Source organism: Mus caroli, unplaced genomic scaffold (assembly GCF_978045245.1).
Source record: "Mus caroli unplaced genomic scaffold, Mus_caroli_1 scaffold_9, whole genome shotgun sequence".
Lineage (NCBI taxonomy): Eukaryota > Metazoa > Chordata > Mammalia > Rodentia > Muridae > Mus > Mus caroli.
The window spans coordinates 93,314,461-93,340,647 of NW_028227264.1; the positions used below are offsets into that span (position 1 = coordinate 93,314,461).

General features: G+C 43.3%; 2 protein-coding genes across 8 annotated transcripts in view; one reads left to right on the forward strand and one right to left on the reverse strand.

The window, feature by feature from the left end:
* The window catches only part of Usp44 (ubiquitin specific peptidase 44), a 34,148-nt gene extending 13,955 nt beyond the window's left edge, over positions 1–20,193 (forward strand). For 2 of the 6 annotated variants that reach the window (XM_021173579.3, XM_021173580.3), the window contains 6 exons: positions 8,602–8,675; positions 10,282–11,785; positions 14,758–14,953; positions 16,867–16,975; positions 18,665–18,870; positions 19,839–20,193. In XM_021173579.3, coding sequence (XP_021029238.1) covers positions 10,361–11,785; positions 14,758–14,953; positions 16,867–16,975; positions 18,665–18,870; positions 19,839–20,038 — 2,136 coding nt within the window. In that variant the 5' untranslated portion in view covers positions 8,602–8,675; positions 10,282–10,360 and the 3' untranslated portion in view covers positions 20,039–20,193. Of the gene's footprint in view, positions 1–173; positions 259–426; positions 495–533; positions 560–8,601; positions 8,676–10,281; positions 11,786–14,757; positions 14,954–16,866; positions 16,976–18,664; positions 18,871–19,838 lie in introns of those variants that run through there. The other 4 variants (XM_085843102.1, XM_029482519.2, XM_021173582.3 and 1 more) reach the window with 4 other exon arrangements.
* Positions 20,194–21,241: 1,048 nt separating this feature from the next.
* The window catches only part of Metap2 (methionyl aminopeptidase 2), a 30,229-nt gene continuing 25,283 nt past the window's right edge, over positions 21,242–26,187 (reverse strand). For both annotated transcript variants that reach the window (XM_021173586.2, XM_021173585.3), the window contains exons 9-11: positions 25,037–25,140; positions 24,425–24,540; positions 21,242–23,676 (exon numbers count right to left, since the gene is read on the reverse strand). In XM_021173586.2, the coding sequence (XP_021029245.1) occupies positions 23,424–23,676; positions 24,425–24,540; positions 25,037–25,140 (473 nt within the window). In that variant the 3' untranslated portion in view covers positions 21,242–23,423. The remainder of the gene's footprint in view (positions 23,677–24,424; positions 24,541–25,036; positions 25,141–26,187) is intronic.

The window sequence follows — 26,187 nt, forward strand, 5'->3', positions numbered from 1 at the left end:
CCCGCCCTGAGAGGAAGTTTTTGTGGTCCAAGCAGAGCCGTGTGCCCGAGCGGGACGCCGGATGGCCCGCGCTCGCTCCTTCATCCCAGCTCCGCTCACGCTGGACAACCAAGGGGCGTGGCCTCTCGCGCGGGCGTGGCTAGGGCGTGGTCTGGCTTCTCCGCTGACGTAGCTCGGGACCCTGGCGCCCAGATGCGGCCGAACTAGGGGGCCCGGGGCGCGCTGTGAGCGCTAAGATGGCTGCTCGGGCTCGTGCCGGTGAGTGGAGAGGGGCGCGCGGCTGCGGCGGTTGACTGAGCGAGGCTCCCCTGTAGGAGCGGACGTCCGACGGGAGCCGGGGGGCGGGAGGCACCTGACGGAGTTTTCCCGCCCGCAGGCAGCCGGGGGGTCCTGCGAGAGGAGAGGGGGCTGTGGACGGACGGAGGGAGCGAGCCAAGGGGCGCGCGGTGGAGAGGCGCCGGCGAACTTGGAATTGGCGCCTCTGGAAAGTCTCGGTGCGTCTTGCGGTCCTGCAGCCCGGAGTCCGCTGGCCACCTCCCGGGTCCCGGAGATGCTTCAGGTGGACCGGAGTGCGGCCGGAGGAGGGCGCGGGGCGGATGCGGGCGGGGCGCTGAGGATGCGAGCGCCGGGGACATCCCAGAACATCCCGCCGCTGGCTCTCTGATCGCCGGGAGGTGGCACTTGCCTTCCCTACGGCGGTCGGGTCGCAGTGCTGCCCGGCACCTGCTGCCACCCGCCGATCCCGGTTGTATTGTATTGTTGTATTGAGTTTGGAAAACCAGCTTTCTAAAATCATCCGCGCTGTCTTTGAGAAGGAACGTTGTGGGGGTGATTGGAAAGAGTAGGTCACTGTGAAGAGGTTTCGGAAACGGCTGCTCAAAGTTAGGACTCGTCTCTCCGTCGCCTTAAGAAAAAAGCGAAAGATAGTTATTGTTTCAAGTGGAATATTAAGCTGTTGTAAATTCTACCGGTAGCTGGATAATTTCCTTCAGGATAACATTAGTAACTTGGAAAGTTCACTTCCTCGTTTCTCCACCCTTTTAAACCTTAATTTATAACACTTAGCAAACCACGGAGCTGTGAAATTAGCATGGAAATACGATCTTCCATACGCTTGATTTCTTTTTTCTAGAATCTGTTGGGAGGTGCTTGTGGGACCAGAGTAGGGATGGATAACGCTTTGAGCCGACAATTTCAGTGGAAGATTTCTTGAAAACCAGTGTTTGGTGTAAACAAAAGAAAAATAGACTGTGTGTTTGTAATTCATGTCCAAACAGGAGTTAACTTCATCTTTGATTTCATAATCTCAATGAGATTCCATACCTATTTGCCCTAAAAGAGATGAAACTGGATTTTTTGGAATGCATAATGTTTTGTCTTTAATTTATCATCTCGGATAATTTGAAAGAGATTTTAAACATTTGGTACATTTGGGGTTTCTATTCCTGATTCAGATTCCCGTAAATTGTTTTGTTGTTGGTGGTGGTTTTTTGTTTTTTTTCGAGACAATGTTTCTCTGTGTAGTCCTGGCTGTCCTAGAACTCTGTGGACCAGGCTAGCCTCGAACTCAGAAATCCGCCTGCCTCTGCCTCCTAAATGCTGGGATTAAAGACATGCGCCACCATGCCCGGAGTTTTGCTTGTTATTTTGATGTAGTAGCCTTGGTTGGCCTGGAACTCAGAGATTTCTTGGCACTCCCAGCCGTGTGTGTGTGTGTGTGTGTGTGTGTGTGTGTGTGTGTGTGTGTGTGAGTGATATATGCATATACATACATATACAGTGTGTTAGATTTTTCAGTCTAGTGCTTATTACTATCCCAAACTAAATTTGAGATATTCTGATATTGAACAAATAGTTCAGTGGGTACAGTACAGAAAGTTGGAATGTTTTGGTTACTTTGTGTATGACTCCTGATTTTTTTCTTTCTTTCTTTTATTATAAACCCCTTCCCCCGCCCCTCCGTTTTTGTGAAAGGGTTTCTCTGCGTAGCCCTAGCTATCTTGAATCTCCACCAGGCTGGTCTCAAACTCAGAGATCCACCTACTTCTGCCTCCTTAGTGCTGGGAGTAAAGGCAAGGTGGACACAGTCTTGGTTTCTTTAAAAAAAAAATCTAGTCTGTTTGCTTTTTTGCTATTGTTTGGTTGTTTGGCTTTTTTTCTAAATAAAAAAGTTTAGAGAGGGCTGGTGAGATGGCTCAGCGGGTAAGAGCACTAACTGTTCTTCTGAAGGTGCTGAGTTCAAATCCCAGCAACCACATGGTGGCTCACAACCACCCATAATGAGATCTGATGCCCTCTTCTGGTGTGTCTGAAGACAGCAATAGTGTACTTTTAAAAAAAACATTTAAAGAGATCATGAATCAGCATTAACATACAATAATATACAATAATCCATGTTTTAGAGAATCTCTTAAATCAAGGGCGGGGATCTAGTGTGGCTTTTCTGGGCATGCTTGTAATTCTAGCATCAGCATAATGAGGCAGGCACATCATGACTTTAAAAGTCACCTGAGCCACCAGTGAAATTCTGTCTTGAAAAAAAAATTGTATCTGAGCTACAGGTGAAATTCTGTCTTTAAAAAAAAAAAATTAGGGGTCTGGGGAGATGGCTCAGCAGTTAAAAGTACTATCTGCTCTTCCAGAGATCCTGAGTTCAATTCCCAGCAACCACATGGTGGCTCACAGCCATCTGTAATGGGATCTGATGCCTACTTCTGGGGTGTCTGAAGACAGCTACAGTGTACTTACATATAAATAAAATAAATCTTAAAAAAAAATTGTAGGCTCCTGAAGGAACATACCTTTAGTCCCAGCACTTGAGAGTCAGAGGCAATTGGTTCTCTATGGATTTGAGGCCAGCCTGGTCTACATAGTGAATTCCAGGACAGCCAGGGCTACGGAGGAACCTTGTCTCAAAAAAGAAAACAAACCAGGGAGGATCTAAATATCCACACGTAAAACTGCCTCTTCCCCTTGATAGGCTTTTCTTTTTTACCTGAAAGTCAGTTCTGTATACGCTAACAGATTTTTCCTCCACACACTTCAGTCTCACAGAATATGATGGTGTTTTGATTATACATGATACTTGTTGATTGGGTCATTTGAGGGCAGAATCAATCTAACTATCATCTATCCATCCATCCATCCATCCATCCATCCATCCATCCATTTTGTACTTCTATCACAGTCCAGGTTACCTACTAACTTGGGGGGGGGGAGCCCCTATTTCCAATTGCTGAACTTAGTTTTTAAGTGACAGAGGCAAGGGGGAGGGCACTCTTTTGCCTTCTTGGTAGCAGAAAAGTGGTTTGAGGTTTCTCTCACGTTCTTAAGTTTAGGCAGAACAAATATGGGTGCCAGATTCTAATGTGTATGTGAGGAAGATGGGAGAAGATGCTACTGTATGGGCTCAGACTAATCAAGATAGGAAATGAATCACGTGTCCAATTTGTTCTGAGTGATAAGGATCAGTCTTGCCATGAAGCCAAACTAAATTAGTGACTAATAAACCAGAAAATAGGACGATTGTATAAAAATACTGGCTTAAACAGCCATTTAAAAGCGCAACACTTGACAGCACTTTCACTATAAAAATGTAAGAATTCATTCTTTTTTTTTGGTTTTTCGAGACAGGGTTTCTCTGTGTAGTCGTGGCTGTCCTGGAACTCACTCTGTAGCCCAGGCTGGCCTCGAACTCAGAAATCCGCCTGCCTCTGCCTCCCGAGTGCTGGGATTAAAGGCGTGCGCCACCACGCCCGGCAAGAATTCATTCTTAATGTGATTTTTGTCAATCAAAAGATTGAATTTTTTTGTTGTTATTCTAAGGTTGTATCTGTTAGATCACATCATGAAGGTACTAAAAAGACTAGAATACTGGTGTTTGTAAAAAGGATTTCATCTCAATTCATTAGACCCATGGTTGAATGCCAGGGTTTTTTCTCAACGTTTTCACTATTGTGAATGAAGTTTGCCTTAGGAAGTTGGTGTATAAATGTATTTGTGTGACACTGATAACATTGCCCCAAATTAATTACTTATAAGTGAGAATGGGAGTAAAGGATTCAAGTAACCAAGGAGCAGAATTTGCTTTGCTCAAGCTTTATCTAAAACACAAAACAACAACAACAACAAAAACCCTGCAGCTAGTTATAAGGAAGGCCAGGGAAAGGTTAATTCTTTATTGCTTAATGAGGAGTGTCAGGGTAATTATGGATTCTAGATTTCTATGGGAAGAAAGAATAACCAGGGCCTTTTGGAGGGAAGGGAAGGAGCTACATCATGATTGGCATAGAGAGGTGTCGAAGCACATAATAGGAATAATAGGGGGGGCCAGGGAGCCTCAGGGAGGCTATTGTGTTCATTTCAGTCAATAATTTGTCCCTTCAAAAATATTGAGCCCTCTTCTGTCCACCAAGCACTATGCTTTGACCCCATTCTACAAAGATCTCTTAAGAAGACAGGCTTCTGCAGTAGTTGCATGAAGTAAATAGAAAACAGAAAACTATTTACAAGTAGGTACAGTTTTCCTAACTAACTATAAACTGTGGATGATGTTATTTTCATCCGTATGCAAATGCTATGAGAGAATAAGAATAACTATGACGGTTCATAATTCCTAAAGCCTACCCAGCTGCAGAAATGGCCAATTCCTCCTAGTTTGTATGGGGGGGGTAAGGGGGGGAGGCGCAGCACAAAAATGGGAAGCCTTCCCACTTGTAACCATCTTTAAAAGATCTGTTTAAGTTGTTACTTAGTAAAAAGAATCACAGGCCCGCAGCCCCACAGCACCGCATAGCCAACCAGGATAGGAGTTCAGTGTCATTCACAGGATGGAAGGATAGACTGACCAAGTGGGAGTGGGAAGACTTCTGACCTTCACATGGACTCTGGCGTGTGCCATGTTAAGCATGTTCACATGTGCTGTGATGTGTGTGTTCACACGTGTGCATGTGAACACACACACAAAATTTTTACAATAGTGTAAATTTACTTATATAAAAATACTTTTGTAGTCAGGTGGTGGTGGCGCAGGCCTTTATTCCCAGCACTCAGGAGGCAGAGGCAGACAGATCTCTTGAGGTCGAGGCCAGCCAGGGATACACAGGGAACTGTCTTACAAGCTCCCCCCTGCACCCTCCAAAAAAAAAACCCGAATGAAAATTAAAATTATCTTTATCAAAGAGAGATTCAGCACTTGTCTGCTTTACCATATCTGCCTGAGGGAGGTCTCCACACGTTCCTTTTTCTTGAGTCAGGGTCTCTCAGGCAGCCCAGGCTGTTTTTTTTTTTTTTTTTTTTTTTAAAGATTTATTTATTGATTATATGTAAGTACACTGTAGCTGTCTTCAGACACACCAGAAGAGGGAGTCAGATCTCGTTACGGATGGTTGTGAGCCACCATGTGGTTGCTGGGATTTGATCTCTGGACCTTTGGAAGAGCAGTCGGGTGCTCTTACCCACTGAGCCATCTCACCAGCCCCCAGGCTGTTTTCTGATTTCTGCCTCAGTGGGTGCTGGGAAGACGTAGGTTTGGATCACTATGCTCTATGCCTGACTTCCAGGATTACCAGAACAGAATTTTAATCTGTTAAATGTACAGTACCTGAAGGTTTTTCAGTGGTTGTATGGTTTTCTTATTCTAGTAGTGGGATTTGAAGCCAGAGTCTTCTGTGTCCTAGGCAAGCACTTTACTTCTATGGTATATCCCTTTGTGTCGTCGTCTTCTTCGTCTTCTTCTTCTTGTTAAAGAAGTGTATGTTCATATAAAGCTTGTGTGCCTGCTTCTTTTAAGACACTAGTTCACATTCCGGTTATAAAGACTTACAGACGGTTTATCTATAAAACATTTTAGCAAAAGATATATGGGGAATATCTAGATCTATGAGAGTAGAAAAGTAAACGCTGTGTTGTAATTTGAATAATATATCTTGTAAAGGACTTTTAAATGTATTTTTTTGGCCTTCCAAGACTTTAATTTTTGTAATTATAAAAATGGTGCCTATAACATAATTATATAAAACATAAGTTCTATGTAGTTATTTGAGCTAAGGAGGAATTAATGCAGTGTAATTTAGGGACTATTGACATTTTAATTCCGATAGGTTAATTCTTTTTAGAAATATACACTAGCCGTTTCCCTCATTCTGCTACTTTATTGACTTGTAATTTAGTTGCCTATTTTGTGTTCTGGCTTTCCTGACTTTCATTTGGGCCAATAGTTGCACTGATTAGAAGATTCAGGTTGTATTATTCATAGTATTGACCTTTATTTATTCTCTGCCCTGGTAGACGCTTCCCAAGTTTGTGATCACACCCAAGTGTCATAAAAAAAAATTAATATAAGGAGTGGTCAGCTAAAAAGGTCCTGTTGAAGATAACTAGAATAGTAACATTGTTTTTAGACTGATTGATTTTATTTTTGTGAATGAGTGGATTGCCTGCACGTATGCATGCGACATGTGTATGCCTGCTGCCCTTGGACGTCAGAGTGACGGTATTCCCTGTGACTACAGTTGTGAATGGTGATGAGGGCCATGTGGGGTGTAGGCAATTTTACCTGGTCCTCTGCAAAAGTAATTAAGGGCGCTCTTAACCCCAGCCCCCAGAAAACTAGAATTTAAAATGAAATCGAGTTCTTATTTTGTTTAAAGGATGCATTTTTATTTGTGTGTTGCCTGTCTGTATCTGGTACCCACAGAGGCCAGAAGAGAACATTGGATCCTGGGGACCTGGGGTTACAGCTGGTTCTGAGTTGTGGATTTGCTGGAAACCAAACCTGGGTCTTATACAAAGAGCAGGAAGTGCTCTTAACTTGCTGAGTCATCATTCTAGCCCCAGTGAAATATTAGGGTTTGTGGTGTTGTTTATTTTTTGAGACATGGTTTCTCTGTGTATCCCTAGCTGTCCTGGAACTCACTCTGTAGTCCAGACTGGCCTCGAACTCAGAGATCAGCCTACCTCTGCCTCCCAAGCGCTGGGATTAAAGAAAGGTGTGTGCCACCACCACTACTTGTAATTAAAATTTTTAATTACATGTCTGTATATGTGCATGTGAGAGCAAATGCACATGGAAACCAGAAGCATTGGATTCTCAGGAACTGGAGCTACAGGCAGTTGTGAGCCACCAGACGTGGGTGCTGAGGACTAAACCCAGGTCCTCTGGAATAGCTGCAGTTGTCCTAACTGCTGAGCCATCTCCCCAGACCCCTGAAATACTAATTTTTGGAGTAAGAAAATGTAGCGACTGTAGTGGTTAGTCTTACTGGTATTAACTTGTCCTAACGCTCTAAACGTTTTTTTTTTGTTTTCTGTTTTTCAAGACAGGGTTTCTCTGTATAGCCATGGCTGTCCTGGAACTCACTTTGTAGACCAGGCTGGCCTCGAACTCAGAAATCAGTCTGCCTCTGCCTTCCGAGTGCTGGGATCAAAGGCGTGTGCCACCACGCCCGGCCTTATTTTTTTTTTAAACAATGGGCCTAGGGATGTAGTCCAGCTGTTAGAATGCTTGCCTTTTGCCCACAAAGCCCCACGGTCATCCGCAGCACATCAAAAACCTGGTGTGGTGCACACACCTGTAAGCCCAGCGCTCAGAAGGTGGAGGCAGGAGAATCGGAAACTGAAGGTCACTTGGGGAGGATAGTGAAACTGGGCTCACCCTGGGAGGCACGAAGCCCCGCCTCTAAACAGTTTGTTGTTGTTTTCCACAATGAGCTCATAGTTGTGGCCCTGGGATGCACCTGCAACCCCGTCTCTTAGAAGGCCGTGGAGTCCGAAGAATTGAGAGTTCAAGGCCAACCTGAGCTTAATAATGAGGTCCTGTCTCAGAAAATCAAAAGACAAGAGAATTCTAAAGCTGAAGTAAATTTTCTTGATTATCGAACTCTCTCTCTCTGTCCTTCAAGGATTTAAATGAATAGTTATCTAATTCTGGTTCTGATTTGATTTCCCAGAGAGCTAATTTGTAGCTGTTTTCTCTGCATTTTAAATTTACATTTCTTTAGTGTGTAGACATGGGTGTGCTCTGGTTCTCATGGAGAGATCAAGAGGCCAGTGTGTGAGAGTGGAGTCTGTCCTTCCACCGTGTGGGTCCCTCCAGATGGAACTTCTTCAGACTTGGCGGCAAGCACCTTTACCCACTGAGCCACCTTGCCAGCCCTTCACTACATTTAATGTTTAAAATGTTATGACTTGTATGCTTTGCCTGCATGTATAAGTGTGTACCATGTGCGTGCCTGGTGCCCTTGGAGACCAGAAGAGGGCGTTGGATCCCCGGATCCAGGTAACTGTGAGACACTGTGTTGGTGTAGGGAATCCAACTCGGGTCTTCTGGAAGAGCAGCCAGTGTGCATGTCCGCATTTTTTTTTTTTTTTTACAGTTACATTTTTTTGTTTGTATCTGCTTCCGTGTGCGTGTGGAGGTCAGGGACAACTCCCAGGAGTGGGTAGCAGGCTTTTGTCTCCTGTAAGTGGGTAGCTCTGTCTCTGCTCCCTTCTTCAAACCTGCTCCACTGTGGCAGCCGCACTTTCCGAATTCTCCAGCCTCTTTGCCATCAGTTTGCTCTGTCACCTACAGAACTGATTCTCCTCCATTCTCCCCCACAGAATTCTTTGCTGACTTTATATTGCCCATAGACAAGTTGAGGAGTGATGCAGACCGAAAATCCTCCAAGACCCAGGTAACGGGTGGTGTGTGTGTGTGTGTGTGTGTTTATACATCTCTGCTGATTCAACCCGGAAAGGAGAAGGGGCAGAATAAAGATCTGGTGTCGGGTCTACGCTCTGGTTATTTGAGTCTAGAGGCAAAATACTGCTGTGTGAAGTAAACTTTGAATTTTTAAAAAAGATTTAATTTTATATGTATGATACTTATGTGTTATGTGTATGGGTAAATGTCTGTGCACCATTTGTGTGCAGTGTCCGTGGAGACCAGAAGTGGGTGTTGAATCCCCTGGAACTCAAGTGACAGGTTGTCAGCTGCCATGTCAGTGCTGGGAACTGAACCCACGTCTTGTAGAAGAGGAGCCAGTGCTCTTAACAGTTGTGCCACCCGCTCAGCCCCTGTGTGTGAAGTGAACTTTTGATAGCAATGAGTGTAGAAATAGGGAAGCCATTTAGAAGCCTCATTGTAATGATCCAGGTGAGATGTCACCGTGGTTTGGATCAATGCTGGTGGGAGAACAACAGGCAATGGGTAGCTGGACTCTAGAGGTATTAGGGAAATAAAGCCAACCGTTTCCTCTGAGCGATCCCTCTCTGATCTGGAGCGACCCCAAGGGCTGGAGAGATGGCTGAGGGAAGAGCAGAAGCTTGCAGAGAGAGGGTCTGGCTTCTGTTCATGGTGTCCACGTGAATGACAGCTTACAGCTCTAGTTCCAGGGGAATCTAATACCCTCTTTGACCTCCAAGGGCACCAGGCATGCCCATGGTACATCTCCATGTGTCCAGGCAAAGCACCCATATACACCGAATGGAGATCAAGTGATCTTTAGAGTTTCCCATCAGCCGGGCGTGGTGGCGTACACCTTTAATCCCAGCACTCGGGAGGCAGAGGCAGGCGGATTTCTGAGTTCGAGGCCAGCCTGGTCCACAAAGTGAGTTCCAGGACAGCCATATAGAGAAACCCTGTCTCAAAAAAAAAACAAAAAACAAAAACAAAAAAATAAGAGTTTCCCATCAACACATAAAAAGATGTAGGGCATTGGCATATATTGATAATCAGTGTCTTACTAGCAACTGTATATAATAGGCTATACCTATTTATAAGCCTATGTTAAAAATATATGTACATATACATATATTTATACATACATATATGTGTGTGTATATATATGTGAGCATATATATGCCTATATATAAGCCTATGTCGTTACAGGCCTCTGAATACTCCCAGTGTTACTCTAGTTTGTTTAAACCGCTCATACTGCTAGCATACACACGTATAAATGTGTGTGTGTGAGTGTGTGATATGCTTTTGGAAACAGCTATAAGTGTTGGATACATATTATTCTAATGGACTCGAAACTGGTCACTAATTTTTCACTAGATGGTGACAGAAAATCAAAAACAAAGGTTTTAAAGTGGACCCAATGGAGACAGTAAAGAGAAGTGTGTGTGTGTATGGAGAGAGAGAGAGAGAGAGATCAAAGCAAGGACAGGGAGAACAGTGAAATAAGATTGAGAGGCAGTAAATTTGTAAGTAATATTATAATTAATACCTTGGGAAATGATAAACCAGGAATCTTCGCTTAGATCTTAGGAAGAACTTGATCTTGTTCGGCTTAGTTTTCAGATGCTCCCGGGGTTGTGAAGAGAGGCCCGTCTGGATTATGTGTCTCCCAGACAGACTAGCTACCTGCTAACAATGGATAGGTGCAAGCACGTTGAGCAGTTGCAGCTTGCTCAAGGCCATTCCATCCTGGACCCTCAGAAATGGTACTGTATGGTCTGCAGCACAACCGAGTCCATTTGGGCTTGCCTCAGCTGTTCCCACGTTGCCTGTGGGAAATACATCCAAGAGCACGCACTGAAGCACTTTCAAGAAAGCAGCCATCCCGTTGCCTTCGAGGTGAACGACATGTACGCTTTTTGTTATCTTTGTAATGATTATGTCCTAAACGATAACGCAGCCGGAGACCTGAAGTCACTACGGAGTACACTAAGTGCAATCAAAAGTAAAAAGGACCCCTGTGTGGTTCAGAGTGACTCGGTTTTACATTCTGTGGATGCACAGGACCATGTTTACTCCTTACTCGACGGCACCCAATCTCTGCCTGGAAACGAGGATCCAATGTGCGCCGCCCTCTGGCACAGGAGACGGGCGCTCATGGGGAAAACCTTTCGAATTTGGTTCGAACAGTCAGCAATTGGAAGGAAAGGGCAAGAGCCAACTCAGGAGAGAATGGTAGCAAAACGAGAGGCGAAGAGAAGGCAGCAGCAGGAGTTGGAGCAGCAGATGAAAGCCGAGCTGGAAAGCACACCTCCGCGGAAGAGTTTACGCTTACAAGGCTCCTCGGAGGAGGCGGCCACAATCGAAATCGTGCCAGTGCAGGCGCCGCCCCCACCTCCCGCATCCCCAGCAAAGGACAAAGCCGCGCTGCCTACTTCGGAAGACAGGACTTTTAAAAAAGTAAGTGACTCCTTAATCAAACGAAGGCCCGTGGTAACTCCTGGTGTAACCGGACTGAGAAATTTAGGAAATACTTGCTATATGAATTCTGTTCTTCAAGTGTTGAGTCATTTACTCATTTTTCGACAGTGTTTTTTAAAGCTTGACCTGAACCAGTGGCTGGCTGTGGCTGCCAGCGATAAGGCCCGATCCTATAAGCACTCAGCCGTCACGGAGGCGGCGGCACAGCAAATGAACGAAGGGCAAGAGAAAGAGAAAGGCTTCGCATGCTCCAGACATTCGGGTTTATCCTCAGGCCTGAGCGGAGGGGCCTCAAAAGGTCGGAACATGGAGCTTATTCAGCCAAGGGAGCCCAGTTCCCCGTACAGTTCTCTCTGCCATGAATTGCATATCCTGTTCCAAGTCATGTGGTCTGGAGAGTGGGCCTTGGTCTCGCCGTTTGCCATGCTTCACTCCGTGTGGAAGCTGATCCCTGCTTTCCGCGGTTACGCCCAGCAGGATGCTCAGGAATTTCTTTGTGAACTTCTGGATAAGATACAACGTGAACTAGAGACAACCGGAACCAAGTTACCAGCCCTCATCCCCACTTCCCAAAGGAGGCTTATAGAGCAAGTTCTGAATGTGGTGAATAACATTTTTCACGGACAACTTCTTAGTCAGGTATGGATGTCTTGCCACATTTTATCATCTTCGGCAATTCCTACAGGGCGGCCTACAACGCGGTATTCTGTATGGATCGAGCGTGGGAAAGTTGGTGGCATTTTTAGGTCAGAATAGATTTCTTTCTTTCACGAGTGTGTGAAGAAGTCTCGGATCTCTGAATCATTGGAAATAGCTGTGTATTTGTGGAAGCAGAGACTTTATGGGGGGAGAGAGTAAGGAGAACTGCATCTTCTAGGTTAGAGTACAGCCATTCTCTGAGGGTAGTCATAATGTCACTGTGTCCTGCATAAAGAGTATCCTTAAATTATTCAAATGCTGATTTCTGTGCCCCCATATCTGGTTGAAATCCTTATTTTAAGAATCTCAGTGTTGTGTAAGCATTGCTCCCCAATTATTCCTTGATTGGTCAATAAAGCTCGCTGATCAATGACTGAAAAGGGGAGACAGGAGGGCTGGGGAGAGAGTGAGAGAGGAGGTAGGGATTTGCTGGGTGGGGGCAGTTTGCTGGGGGGGGGGGGTACCATGACCTGGAGCAGAGGGAGCCTTTAGTTGGGAAGTAGCCAGATTAGTTTAGAGGATTAAGAGAGAGTTAATACTGCCCTATTGCTGTGCCCTTAAAGCTGTTAAATAAGTATAATAGTCCAGTTTCAATTATTTGGGAGATAGCTAGGTTAAGAGAAAAACTCCATACTCTCATTTAAAATAACACGTGTGTGTGTGTGTGTGTGTGTGTGTGTGTGTGTGTGTTACCTGGAGGACATTGTTGCTATACTGAGAGAATTGTTACGGTACATGAGCAGTTTATTAAAAATCTTGAACAAGTAGGGTAAAGAAATGTGTTTTTTTGTTTTGTTTTGTTTTTAGATTAACCATCCTAAATGGTTTTCCTTTGTTTCGGTCACTTCTGTAAGTTTTCCTAGTTGTGGAAGAACAGGCTGCAAGCCAGATTCCATCTACACAGTGGTCCTCTGACCAGTGGACTTGGTAAACTGCCTACCGTCGAAAGCCCATTTTCCCTTAACACACAGCTTTCCTTTGTATTTTAGCTGCGGCAGAAGGGCTTACTTCGTACCATTAATTTTGCTACTGTTATGAGTCTTAGTGTAAATATCTGTGTTTTCCCGTGGTCTTAGGGGACCCCGTGAAAGAAGAGCTGTTCGACCCTCAAAGGGCCTTGACCCAAACGTTGAGCTCCACTGGGCTAGAGAGATGGTTAAGTGGTTACTGCTCTTGCAGAGGACTGGAGTTTGGGTCCCAGCACCCACACCGGTGGCTCACTACTGCCTCTACTCCAGCCACAGGGGTATCTGACACCACTGCCCTTTACAGGCGCTTGCACTTAACATGCTCCATCCACCACACAAATGCACACACTTAAAAAAAAAATAAATCTTTAAAAAAATGTTTTTAATCCTTCTTTTCCAAACATTTCTGTACCTGTTTTATTTCTACCATAATGTATTTAATCATATCTCTGTTGTAGATTTGGGACTATTTCCAGTGTTGCGTTATATCATGATAAATTAGTAGTTTTCCCTGTGACACAGTCTTAGAAATCCTTTATCCAAATGGAGTAGCTTGGGAGCTGGGCAGGTGGCTCAGTGGTTCAGAGCAGCTACTGTTCTTGCAGAGGACCCAGGTTCAGTTCCTAGCACCGTGGCAGGCTGCTCACAATGTCTGTAACTCGTGCTCCCGGAGGCGCCCGTGCCTTTGGCCTCCAAGAGCGCGCCATCCCCACACACGCACACGCCCACACAGAAGTACATAGACTTTTCTAAAAAACAGAGTAGTTTGGGTAATGATAACTTAATATTCAAAAAAGTTATTTTCTCATTTTAGATTTTTATAGTGTGAGAATGGCTGTCATTTTTTTTTCACTTTATAAATAAATGAATCTTGAAATGAGTAAAAAAAAATTTATTTTATGTATATAAGTGTACTGTTTATTTTATGTATATAAGTGTACTGTAGCTGTCTTCAGACACACCAGAAGAGGGCATCAAATCTCATTACAGATGGTTGTGAGCCACCATGTGGTTGCTGGGAATTGAACCCAAGACCTCTGGAAGAGCAGTCAATGCTCTTAACCCCTGAGCCATCTCTCCAGCCCTGAAATGAATACAATTTGTTCTATAAACATTTTGCTTCTCCTTGGGGCCTTGCATCCTCCCGTTGAGCCATTACACCTCATCTCTCTTTCCTAGAGTCTTTCTCCCTACAAGTCATGTGATAGGCTTCTGGGGCACTCCAGGAAACTTCTCAAAGCCCGACTTCCATGTTGAATTCCTAGACTTATCTCTAGCGGGGTTCTTCCTGTTGGCTTGTTACACCAAAGTCTGCATTGACTTTGCCTTGTTTTGTTCCCTGTATGCCTGCACACCAGAAGACGGCATCAAATCCTATTCTAGACGATTGTGAGCCACCATGTAGGTGCTGGGAATTGAACTCAGGACCTCTGGAAGAACAGAGCAGCTGGCTGGCACTCGAGAGCCAGGTCACCTCTCTAGCTCTGTTTTGCATGTTGTGTTTAGATTCAGCTTATAATGTCTCCAACTGGTTCTGGGCTGGGTTGGTGGCATTAAATAACCCAATCACTAAATTGTTTCTAGTTATTAGAACTCCTTTGTTTTGTGGTGTGTGCACTCATGTGGGTTTGGGTGTTAGAGGACATCTCTAGAACTGGGTTCTCTCTCTCTCTCTCCCTTTTGGGGCCAAGGAATCCTCCTCAGTTGGACCATCATGAGGCTTAGCAGCCAGTGCCTTCCTCTGGAGTCATCTCACCAGCCCCGCCTAGTAGCTTCTTAAAAAAGTTCCACTCGACTGTCCTGACAGATTGTAAAACCCGCTTGTCAGCGTGCTAATAGTTCATTTCACAGAAAACAAGACGCTCCTTGGGCCGCCGTGAGCTCCAGCGAAGGGGAATGCTTTGGCAGAAAGATTGTAACGCGGAGTAACACGTTCCCTTGCAGGTTACATGTCTTGCTTGTGACAACAAATCAGACACCATAGAATCCTTCTGGGACTTGTCCCTGGAGTTTCCAGAGAGATACCAGTGCAGTGGGAAAGATGCTGCCTCCCAGCCGTGCCTGGTGACTGAGATGTTGGACAAATTTACAGAAACAGAAGCTTTAGAAGGGAAAATCTACGCGTGTGACCACTGTAACTGTGAGTGTGGTCCAGCTCTCTGTGCTTTTGTAAGATTAATATTAGGTGGAGACCAGGGAACCTGGAAGAAAGTGTGTGCGTGCTTCAGTAGTAGCTATGAAAATGACTTTTTCTCTCTCTCTCTTTTTTTTTTTTAGTTCTGCAAAAGAAATCAGACATTTCTACTTGATAATCATCATTGGTGATATTAAATTTCTTCTTGTAGTGCTGGAGAGATGGCTCAGTAGTTAGGGGCACTGGCAGTTCTGATAGAGAGCCAGGGTTCCATTCCCAGCACCCACGTGGCAGCTCAAATCTGTCTTTAACTCGAGTCTCAAGGAGTCTGATGGCTTCTTGCCATCTTAGGCGCGCACATGTGTGGTATACAGACATACAGGAAGGCAAAACATTTACTGTATACTTCTAAGTGATTGACTGAGTGATTGATTTAGGTTTTCCCAGACAGGGTTTCTCTTTGTAACTATCATGTAACTAACTCTATAGACCATGCTGGCCTCAAACTCAGAGAGATCTGCCTGCCTCTGCCTCCCGAGTGCTGGGATTAAAGGCGAATGCCTGGCTCAATAATAATTTATTTGAAAATTTTCCATGTCTCAGAAAAAAAAATGATGCGAGGGCTTGAGATACTCTTTTTTATAAAACAGTGTTATGGCATATTTCCTGCATGCTAGGCAGCTGAAGAGATGTCATATTGATTATTTTCTAGAACCACTTAAAGTCACATTTTGTTCTGAGTGCTGCCTTATTTTCATGTTATTAGGTTATGACGTAGCCTAAGATCTGTCTACAGGACTTGAGAGAGCAATGGGCCTTTGTCAGATTTGTTAGGATGAATTTAAAGTGTCTCAAATATCTTCATCACCAAAATTTTGGGATAATATTATACATGTAGAAAACAGTCTTATAGTGATTTGAATATGCAATGAGGCCAACAAATCCAGGCCTGGAAGAGCTGCTTTAATACAGAAAGGGCAAGATTTGCAGATAGAAGCCAGAGGCCCCGCACACTGGGTAGCCATACACATAGAGTCCAAAAGCAGGAAAAGGGCATTTAGCAGCCTATGGGTTCCTGGAGGAAAAGCTTCTAGCAGCCAGTGGAAGTCACCCCAAGCTGGCATGAGAGGCAGCTGCTAACCAGCAAGCTCTGGGAGTGGATGGTCCAGCAGAGACTACAGAGCACAGTCCCTAGGTGGACACGAGAGAAGCGGGGAGACAAGAACCCCGAGTTCTCCTTGTTAAAAGAGCATGGCATTGGTAGAGTGAGGAGACCTGGGAAGCCTCACCAGGTAAAGCTAAGGATGCAGGATGCTGTGTGCTGTACACACTCACATGCCTGGGGCCAGTTTGGCGAAGGCTAAATGAATTGACCATCGTTTTTTAAGAGTCCAGGAAGTGTGTTATTAAAGTATGCATGGAAGAAACTGTTAACTTTCTCCTGCTTAGCTGGCCTAGGCAAACCTACTCTTAAATATATAGCGGCGTTCTGTCTTATTCTTGCGTGAGTGTTTTGCCTGCATGTATAAAAACACACTGCATGTGTTGTGCCTGCTGAAGCCAGAAGAGGGTGTGGCACTCCCTGGACCTGTAAGTCGCAGACAGTTGTGAGCCTCCATGTGGGTCCTGGGAACTGAATCTGGATATCTGGATTCCCTGCCAGGCAGCACTCGCTCTTAACTGCTGAGCCTCGTGTCCAGCCCCTTGAAGGATTGTTATTAAATCCCATGTCTACCCTGACTCCGCCTCCATTTCTCATTTTACAAAGTGCTCTCCACTTCCCGAGGTCAAAGCCTGGGCTCACCTGCAACATAGTGCTAGACCTGGTGCCAGTGTGGATGAGAACATGAAAGAGTTTACTCCAGCGTTTTTCCTTGTAATCTTTGAAACTGTTTTTATTTCATTTTATTGTATTTTAGCAAAGCGTAGAAAGTTTTCGTCAAAATCAGTTGTATTCACAGAAGCCCAGAAGCAGCTTATGATATGCCATCTACCTCAGGTTCTCAGACTGCACCTCAAACGGTTCAGGTCAGTAGTGTTCCAGCTGTCTACCACTTACAGGGGGGCGGGGGGGTAGCGGTAACTGGGTCACTTCTTCTGGTTAGGATGCTTCAAGACTTAGAGTAGACATACAGTGGATTCCATTTGAACACCGAATACTTGGCTAATGTATGCTATTCTTTTTAAAAAGTGTAGCAGTTATTATCTTTGCTTTGAATGGCAGACATCTATATTCAGTAACTGAGTTGTTTTGATAACTGTTTTTCTGAGCCCGAGCCAGGCTAGCCTAGAACTTGCTGTGTCAGGTACCCTAGCCTGGTGTCAAATTGAGAATCCTCCTGCCTTGGCTTCCTCAGTACCAAGATTCCAGAGCATACCACTTATCCCAGCAGCGACTCTGACCTGCTCCATGTGGATTTAATTATATTTATTGTTTAATATTCAGGTATACTTTTTTAAAGATGTAATTTTGTAATGTGTATATATTTTACCCAGTTGCTTTGTGCTTAGAATATATTGATCAAAGACATAGCAGTTTGGGGACTAGTGAGGAGTTAAAGCTCCTACCACCGAGTTCAGTCCACGCCTTGGCTTCTGACCCTCACTGACGCTGTAGCATGAACATCTTCCAGAATGGGACACACAAGATAAAATGTAACATAAAACCATAAGAAAGCCAGCCGTTGTGCCACACACCTTTAACCCCAGCACTCAGGACTGGGCAGACACAGGTGGATCTCTGAGTTCAAGACAAGACTCGTTTACATAGTGAGTTCCAAGATAGCCAGGGCTACACAGAGAGACGAGCCTCAGAAGCAAACATCCCAAGAGTTCAATCAAAAGCATTTAAGTGCAATTGTCTATTTATTTGTATACATGCATGTGCATTCACCCGCAGGAATACCACAAAGCACATGTAGTGGTCAGAGGACAGCTTCTTGGAGTTGGTTCTCTCATTCTGCCACGGACTGAGGTCAGTCTGTCAGGATTGGTGGCAGCCACCCTTACCTACTTAAGCCATCTTGTTTTGCCAGCTCCTAAAGCAGTTTTCTTATTTACTAATTTCTTGAAACAGGGTCCATGTACCCCCCTGGATACCCTGAACTCTTATGTAGACCAGACTTGAGATCCTCCTGCCTCTGCCTGAGATTAAAGGTACAGACCACCGTGCCAACAAGAGTAATTTCTTAAGTTCAAGCACAGCATTACAGAAGTAAAAATGTCCCTTCCCCAATATGCACTGTTAACCTTGGCCTTTGACTGACTCGTAGCTGTTAGATGCTTTCAGCAGCCACATGAATGCTTTTTGAGAGATACTGGGCTCCTTCTACAAGAATACAGGTATGCATACACAGAAGTTATTTGGTAAAGAACTATGTTAGTGCCGTGGGATTTGAGGAAGGGTGTTAACAAGTGTCAAAAATGACAGAAGAGCTTCAACTATATAGTACAGTGGTGAAATGCCTGCCTACCAAGTCTAATGCTCCCAACTATACATTCATGCATTGTTAAACTAAGAAAGCAGACTTCACTGGGCCTTGTTACCAAAGAAACACACATCCCTCCACAGCCAACTTGGCCCTGAGAACACCTGTTCCATATAAACGCTTCTTTAGATTTTGCTCTCTCCAGAATTGACTATTAAAACAACCTAGACTTAGTATATGGCGAGCTTTCTTCCCTTGATTCTGAAGTGTCGCTTGCTTTTGTTCCTAGATGGTCAGGACGTAATAACCGAGAGAAGATTGGTGTTCATGTTGTCTTTGAGGAAACCTTAAACATGGAGCCTTATTGCTGCGGGGAGACCCTGAACGCTCTCAGACCAGAGTGCTTTATCTATAATTTATCTGCTGTCGTAATTCACCATGGAAAAGGATTTGGCTCAGGACACTATACTGCCTACTGCTACAATTCTGAAGGAGGTAGAGCTGAGAAAACCAAGTTTATCTTGGGTTAGATTTGCAAGCGTCTGCTTAAGACTTTTTTTTTTAAACTTTTATTTTATTTTATTTTATTTAAGATTTATTTATTTATTATATGTAAGTACACTGTAGCTGTCTTCAGACACTCCAGAAGAGGGCGCCAGATCTCGTTACAGATGGTTGTGAGCCACCATGTGGTTGCTGGGAACTGAACTCTGGACCTTCAGAAGAGCAGTCGGGTGCTCTTACCCATTGAGCCATCTCACCAGCCCTGCTTAAGACTTTTAGCAATTTCTAAGTTGGCTACTAAGTCACCTGATCAGCCACCCGCCTTCTTTCTAGAAAAAGGGCCTTCTGCTGGATTTTTGGTGGGTTGAGGGTACAGAAAATACAAGTTTACAATACTAAAATACTAAATACTGTCTTAGGGTTTCTATTCCTGCACAAACATCATGACCAAGAATCAGCCTCTGCCTCCCAAATGTGCCACCAGGCCCCAGCACTGGCCAGATTTTCTTAAAGTCACACTGTGGTCACTGGTTTGTTAGAGAACAGGGTATTTAATGACCCGGAGATGGCAGATACTTGTTCAGATTTAACATACAGAATCACCCTCATTGTGTCCTCCTTGTCCCTTCTACAGTCACCTTTCTGCTTTCCTCAGCAAAAAGCCTTGCTATTCTGAAAAAGACTCTGAAAACCTACCAGGACTGTACTGTGCTTCATAGTAGGTAGCTGGAGCCACAATTCTCTCCCTTTGGGAATGGAGGGTGACAAGTACATGTGTCAGATTCCGTAACTGCAAACTACTAAGAACAGATACGTTTTCCTAGAGGAACACTTCCACTGCAAAGAAACAGCCTGCCGTTGCTTTCCTGCAGGAAACCCTCCATTTGCAGTCAAGGAGGCTTTTGTAGTGGAAACTTGAGATTCTTTTCCAACTCCTGCTCTCTGTGCTTCGCTCTTAGGGTTCTGGGTCCACTGCAACGATTCCAAGCTGAGCATGTGCACGATGGAAGAAGTACGCAAGGCCCAAGCTTATATCTTATTTTATACTCAGCGAGTGACTGAGAATGGACATTCGAAACTCTTGCCTCCCGAGCTCCTGTCCAATAGCCAGCACCCCAGTAAGGAGACTGATGCCTCTTCTAATGAAGTCCTTAGCTGATCCAGACAGTGGGCTCTCGTTATCTGTATATATCCTTTTTAAATGGGCTGACGTACGCTGCTGTGCTTCATTGTTTTTATTCTGGAATTATGATCAGTGCCTGCTATGTTTAGACATTGTGTATTTAACTACGAAGTTTTTCTTTTCTTTTTTTACAGAGACAAACTATAAATATATGTATATCAACTATAGGCCAACTAAACTTTCTTCAAATATTTTGAGTTTTAAACGTTTAGTGTTTAACCTCAGACTCTTATATTCTGATGTCTTAATTGCCTCAGATCATGAATTTGTGCAATCTACTAAAGAAATTCAGGTGGCATCATTATATACATATAAATATATATTTATATAGCTGTAGCTGTTTTCTATACAGATTCTAACTCCACGGGGAAGGAGACGCTCGTCACAGATTGTCTTACTGACTCCAGCTCCTGCCCCCTTGGAGGTAAACAGAGTGGAAGTGAAATACTGAAGTATCACTTAGCTCCAGTTATTCCTGAGGCTTCATGCTTCTACAGGGCTCGGAATAGATTTAATGCAGATACTGGTCTTTCACTACAAAATTTATTGCTTCCATAACTGTCCTTTATTGAGCACAAATTCAAAATGAAAATAGCAGATTTACACATGGTATACTTCAATGAACTTTGGAACTATGGGCAATGAAAAAATAGTTCTAATAAGGCAGTCACAAATTTTTGAATTTAGCAAACCAATAATATATTATGATACACAAATGTAGTTTATCTTGAGAATGAGTTTTTACGTTTAATTTTAGATGTCTTAAGTACTTGAGATTTATTTTTTATTTTTAGTTCAAAGGAGTAAGACAGATGCATAGGGGCAGATGTATGTATATATAAGGCAGAGAGAACACAGCAGTTCGAGCATGGCACCTGGGCTATTACATCTAAGATCTTGTTTTTCTTGAAGTACCCTAAGCCTGACTCTTGCTAGGATTATGTGACCACTGGGAATCTCTCAGGGCCCTGGCCCCTCTTTAAAAACACTAGAAGTGATCTAAACTTGAATTAACTAAAAGCAAGAGAGATTCCTTTCGCTGTGTTCTAAAGATAGCTTTCCAGGTCTTATGATTGGAGCTCTGCTGCTGCCATAGCCATGGCCACCGCCACCCAACCTGCTCAGAAATGGGCCTCCACCAACCTACAGATCCCAAGGAACCTGTCAGGCACTGGGAGAGGGTTTTTTTTTTTCCCCCCCTTCTTCCTAAAGAAAGTGACTTAATTTACAGCTGACATCTAAACCAGGAAGAGTTATCTTTAGCACAGACTTCTGAAAGGAGTGTCACCTGGGGCAGCTGCAACAAAAACATATCAACCGAAGACAGAATCATATGTGCCAAAAATACAGCTGGAGTAATAGTTGGAGTAATATTAGCTCTGGAAATGCTCACTTACCCAAAGCGTCTATAAATTGTTGCATCAGCTGTTAAATATACCTCATTAAAGATTCATGTGACAAAGTTACCGAATTGAGCCTTTAATTTCAAGAACCTTTTTTTTTTGAATCAACACATTGTAGCACCTTTTTTTTTTTACTAGTATTTAAGAGAAACAAAACATTAAACTAGCACACAGCAGGCTGTTGTACTTCCCACTAGATTTTGTTGTGAATCTAAGATTATACTGAAAACAAAAACAAGAACAAAACCCAAGTGATGCAAAGAAACTTCAGTTTCCTATTAAATGCCTCAGATCTGCAAGTGCACACCCGCACTCTTAAGTCGTTCCTACAAAAACCAACAGTTTAGGCTGTAAAATAATTTACTAAAGGCACTATTGTTAACCATCACAGGAAGACACATCACTAAATGTAACAATGACTTAAGAGATACATAACTAGTAAGCAAACAACAAGTGTTGGTTTTGGCTTTGTGTTTTGGCTTTCCTTTATAGGGCCATACTCCTTCCGGCCACTCAGGACACAAGGATGTCTGCTCCTAACAGTACTCTGAGAGAAGTTTGGACCTTACAAAGAGGGAGACTGCAGGAAAGGTCTTAGAAAACCTTCAAGTTTATTTAGGGGTCAGTTTTCAATATCCTGGGCTTAGATGTCAAGCTGCTCAAAAGCCACGACCATGAATGCTGAACCCCAGGAGCCAGCTGGAGAGCCTGTGAGTGTGTGTGTTCAAGTGGAGCCCCTCAGCACCAGGAAGACACAGCTCACACAGTCAAAAGTAGCTTTCCCGGAAAACTTCTCAAGCAGCATGTGGTCCAGGGCCCTAAGTCTACCTTTTCTTCAGAGACAATGTCAAGCAAAATAAAATTTGATTTAGCATTCCAGAAGCAATACAGCATTATTGTGTCAAGGTACACACAAATTAAGGCTTTACCTGGGCAAGTGACAAATTTGGAACTATGATGGAACATTTCTAGCAAATCATACAAAGATTTTAAGCAGCTAAATAATTATTGGGCCCAGTCTAAAGTTGAATGTGTCTTTACGTTCAAATTAACACACAATTTATGAAAGGCCTCGAACCTCATCTCCTTGAGTAACCTGATGCTGGGATCTCTAACTTACTGGAGGCCGTGATGTTCAGTACTTGGCTCAGGAAGGAAAAGCCCAATCCAAAGATAAGGACAAGATTGAAACTTCTTTTGCTTTTGGCTTTAATGTTGATTTGGTTTTCTAATGTGGAACACATATCCTGTAAATATGAACCCTTGAGGGACATTTACTACAGTAAGGTTTTTCCAGTTGGCACAAGGTTTTTCCATGATGCTTAAATCATTTTAAATATGCTTCTAAAAACAAAACAAAAAACCTTCCTCAACTATACTCCTTTCTGCCTGCTTCACACACATGAAGAGCTTGTAGCCACCATGCCTGAAGAGAATCTGCAGTATCCGTCGTATCTACAGTCCATAAAAGAACATCATCCATACTTTTGCCTCGTTCTGCTTAGAATTACAACCATAGACATTAAAATGTATCTCTCAGATCTGAAAATGTCTTTATTTTTTAGAAAATGGATTCCAGGGAGGTTAAAAAGCAATACCAGAGGGCATAGGTGCAGAACTGAATGAAGTCATTCAAAGCATCCAAGTAAGAATATGGCAATATAAATATCCAAAAAGCATCTCTTAGGTCTTCAAAACAAAACGTGTGAGTAATTCCTAACTAGTGAGCAGTACAGCATTTCCTAGACGGAGAAACAGTTAACATTAAAGTCCTGAAAGCCTTTTCCTTGGTTAATTACATGTAGACAGTTTGCCTTTGATCAAACTCCTTTAAACATGGATAACGGTATTACACAGGTCCACTGCTAAAACAGACAACATGTTGCAAATTACTTGTGGTATAATGTGTTCCAACAAAGCTTAGAAAATAAAGACGTTGAGTTGGCTTTGGACTAAGTTTAATAGTCATCTCCTCTGCTGACAACTTCTTTACAGGTTGGACGCAACAGTATAGTGTGTTCAAACTGTGCTGTGTATGACCCTTTAATGTCACACAGTGGTGGGTATGGATCTACAATGCCCAAGTCACACAGATTCTTCAGAGCCATTAAGTATTTACTTTCTCCCAAGCGATCCAGCCACCTTCGGCAGAAGGCAAGGGTACCGAAGTTTTCGTTGATGACATTTAACAAGTGTTTTGTTCTTGGAAGCCTAAGGGGAGAAAAGTGAAGACAATTGGCAAAAGAGTTAACTAACCAATTTACCCATTATAAAAGTCAAATCTAGCCGGGCAGAGGTGGTGCATGCCTTTAATCCCAGCACTTGGGAGGCAGAGGCAGGCAGATTTCTGAGTTCGTGGCCAGCCTGGGCTACACAGAGAAACCCTGTCTCGAGAAAAAACAAAAAAAAAAAAAGTCAAATCTAAGCTGTGTCTGCACCTGGAGTCTGAGTTTAAGAACATTTATTGTCCTTTCACTAATAGTGAGAGAGATGTAATGGTCCAAAGACATGGCTGACTATGATACGTGCTGAAGACCACCTTATAGGTGCTAAGTTCCTAGACCGAGTGTCACAGAAGTCCCTTTTCATACAAGTTCACAGGTGACAACCTGCAAAATCATGAATCCTACCTATAATCTACCTCTGTAATGAGTAAAACACGTCAACTGGGATAGGACCTTTATTAACAACAGGAAAAGCATTATAATCTCAAACCTAGGAATGCCAGGAAATAATTACATCATCGTTAGAAAACTGGATTTGAACACCTATCTCTCCATCATTTTCAAGACAGGGTAAAGTTAACAGGGTAATAATTTTTTTTTTTTTTTTTTTTGCACTACAGAAACCAAATAACTCACTGGTAAGACTGAAGACCCTGACATTTACAAATGCGCCACCTGATAGGCTTGCTATAGTCTTGCCTCAGAAGAAATGCTCACGAGTTATCAAGTCTCACCTTATTGGCACATGCCCCACATCAAAATTTTTCATGTAGTGTGAACATTCCATGTCGTCATGAACCACGCCCTTCCCTGTGCTCCCAAAGGTCTCAATGGCATACACCTCTCCTTCCTTCAAAAACACAAAGGGGAAAATCAACCGAGAACTAACCAACCTCCATGAAATAAAGCAGTAACACGAAAGAAACCTCCTTCCTTCCTTCCCACAGTCCCTCAGTCTGGCGCCTGTCTCCTCGGCACCTCTGACTACTGGACAGCCCTTATCAAAATACAGGTTTCACATAGGAGGAGATTAGTTCATTGCTGTATCCCAATGCTTCCTAAAGACACCAGCACTAAATAAATATTATTATTATTATATTTATATTTATTTTAATAAATATTTATGCTTGGTAAATTGTACACTGACAGCCCCAGATTTTATAAGCGCAGCAAAATATGAATTGTAAGCTTATTTTGTTCAGTATTTATTTAGATCAGAGTTAGTTTAGAACCAAGTGTCATGGCTTTTCACAGAAGTCTAAGAGATGGGCTGGGGCTGAGGCTGACAGCAATAGTGCACCTTCCTAGCATGCACAATGCCCTGTTAGCAAGGGCTACTCACATACCTCCATTCTTGTAGCTTCCCCTCCTTTCACAATGGGCACTGTTTTTCCAGCGTGAATTCTATATGGCCCAATTGAATGTCCATTTAAGTTACGTATGGGTTTCACTGTCATAATAAAGATGTAATTATTGTTCAGAATCTCAGAAGGTACAGACTTTTAAGTGATTATACCAAAAGAAGATACAAAGTCAGAGTGGTGGCACACACTTTTAAATCCCCAGTACTTGGGAGGCAGAGGCAGGTGAATATCTGAGTTCAAAGATAGCCTAGTCTAAACTTAGTGAGTTCTAGGCTAGCCATGGCTACACCGTGAGTCCCTATTCTAGAAAGAAAGGGGGAATAGAGTGGAGGGAGGGGAAAGAGAAAGAAAGAGAAAAAGAAGACAAGGCTCTCCATAGCAAGAGAAAGAAAGAGACAAAGTAAAGAGAAGTTTGCTTCATTAAGTGTGAAATAAGGCTGGCGAGAAGCCAACTGTGGGAGAGCAGCACGCACACAGGTGGCTCACAACCAGCCCTGCTAGCCTCCATGTGCTCCTGTGCTCATCTGTACACACGTACAGCCACACACAGCATCTTACAATTACCCAAGAGAGTGTTGAGGAATGAAAGGAAAAATAAATTATAAGTGATGGATGCAATATAGAAATAAGAACCTTAAGGACAAAAATATGCCTATAAAACAAAAGATAAATATAAGAATAGATATAAAATTAAAGATAATGTAAAGGTTAAGGGCACTGTCAAATGAATCTTAAGCCGGGTGGTGGTGGTGCACACCTTTAATCTCAGCACTTGGGAGGCAGAGAAAGGCGGATTTCTGAGTTCGAGGCCAGCCTGGTCTACAGAGTTCCAGGACAGCGAGGGCTACAGAGAAACCCTGTCTCAATAAAACGAAAAAAAAAAAAAAAAAAGGAATCTTAAGTTCAAATGCTACAAAAAACAAAATCTAAACTCAATCTCCTACAACCAATGAATAAAGTTAGACAATAGAATATTACTCAAAATTTGAAACAGAAAGCAAGAAATAATTTAACAAGTGGAGTAAGCAGTACTGAAGGATTAAGACTTAGAGACACACATACTACAGGCTTCAAGCTTTGTGTGTGTCTCAAACGCAGCACATAACTGCTCCTTAGGAATATGTCATCAGTAA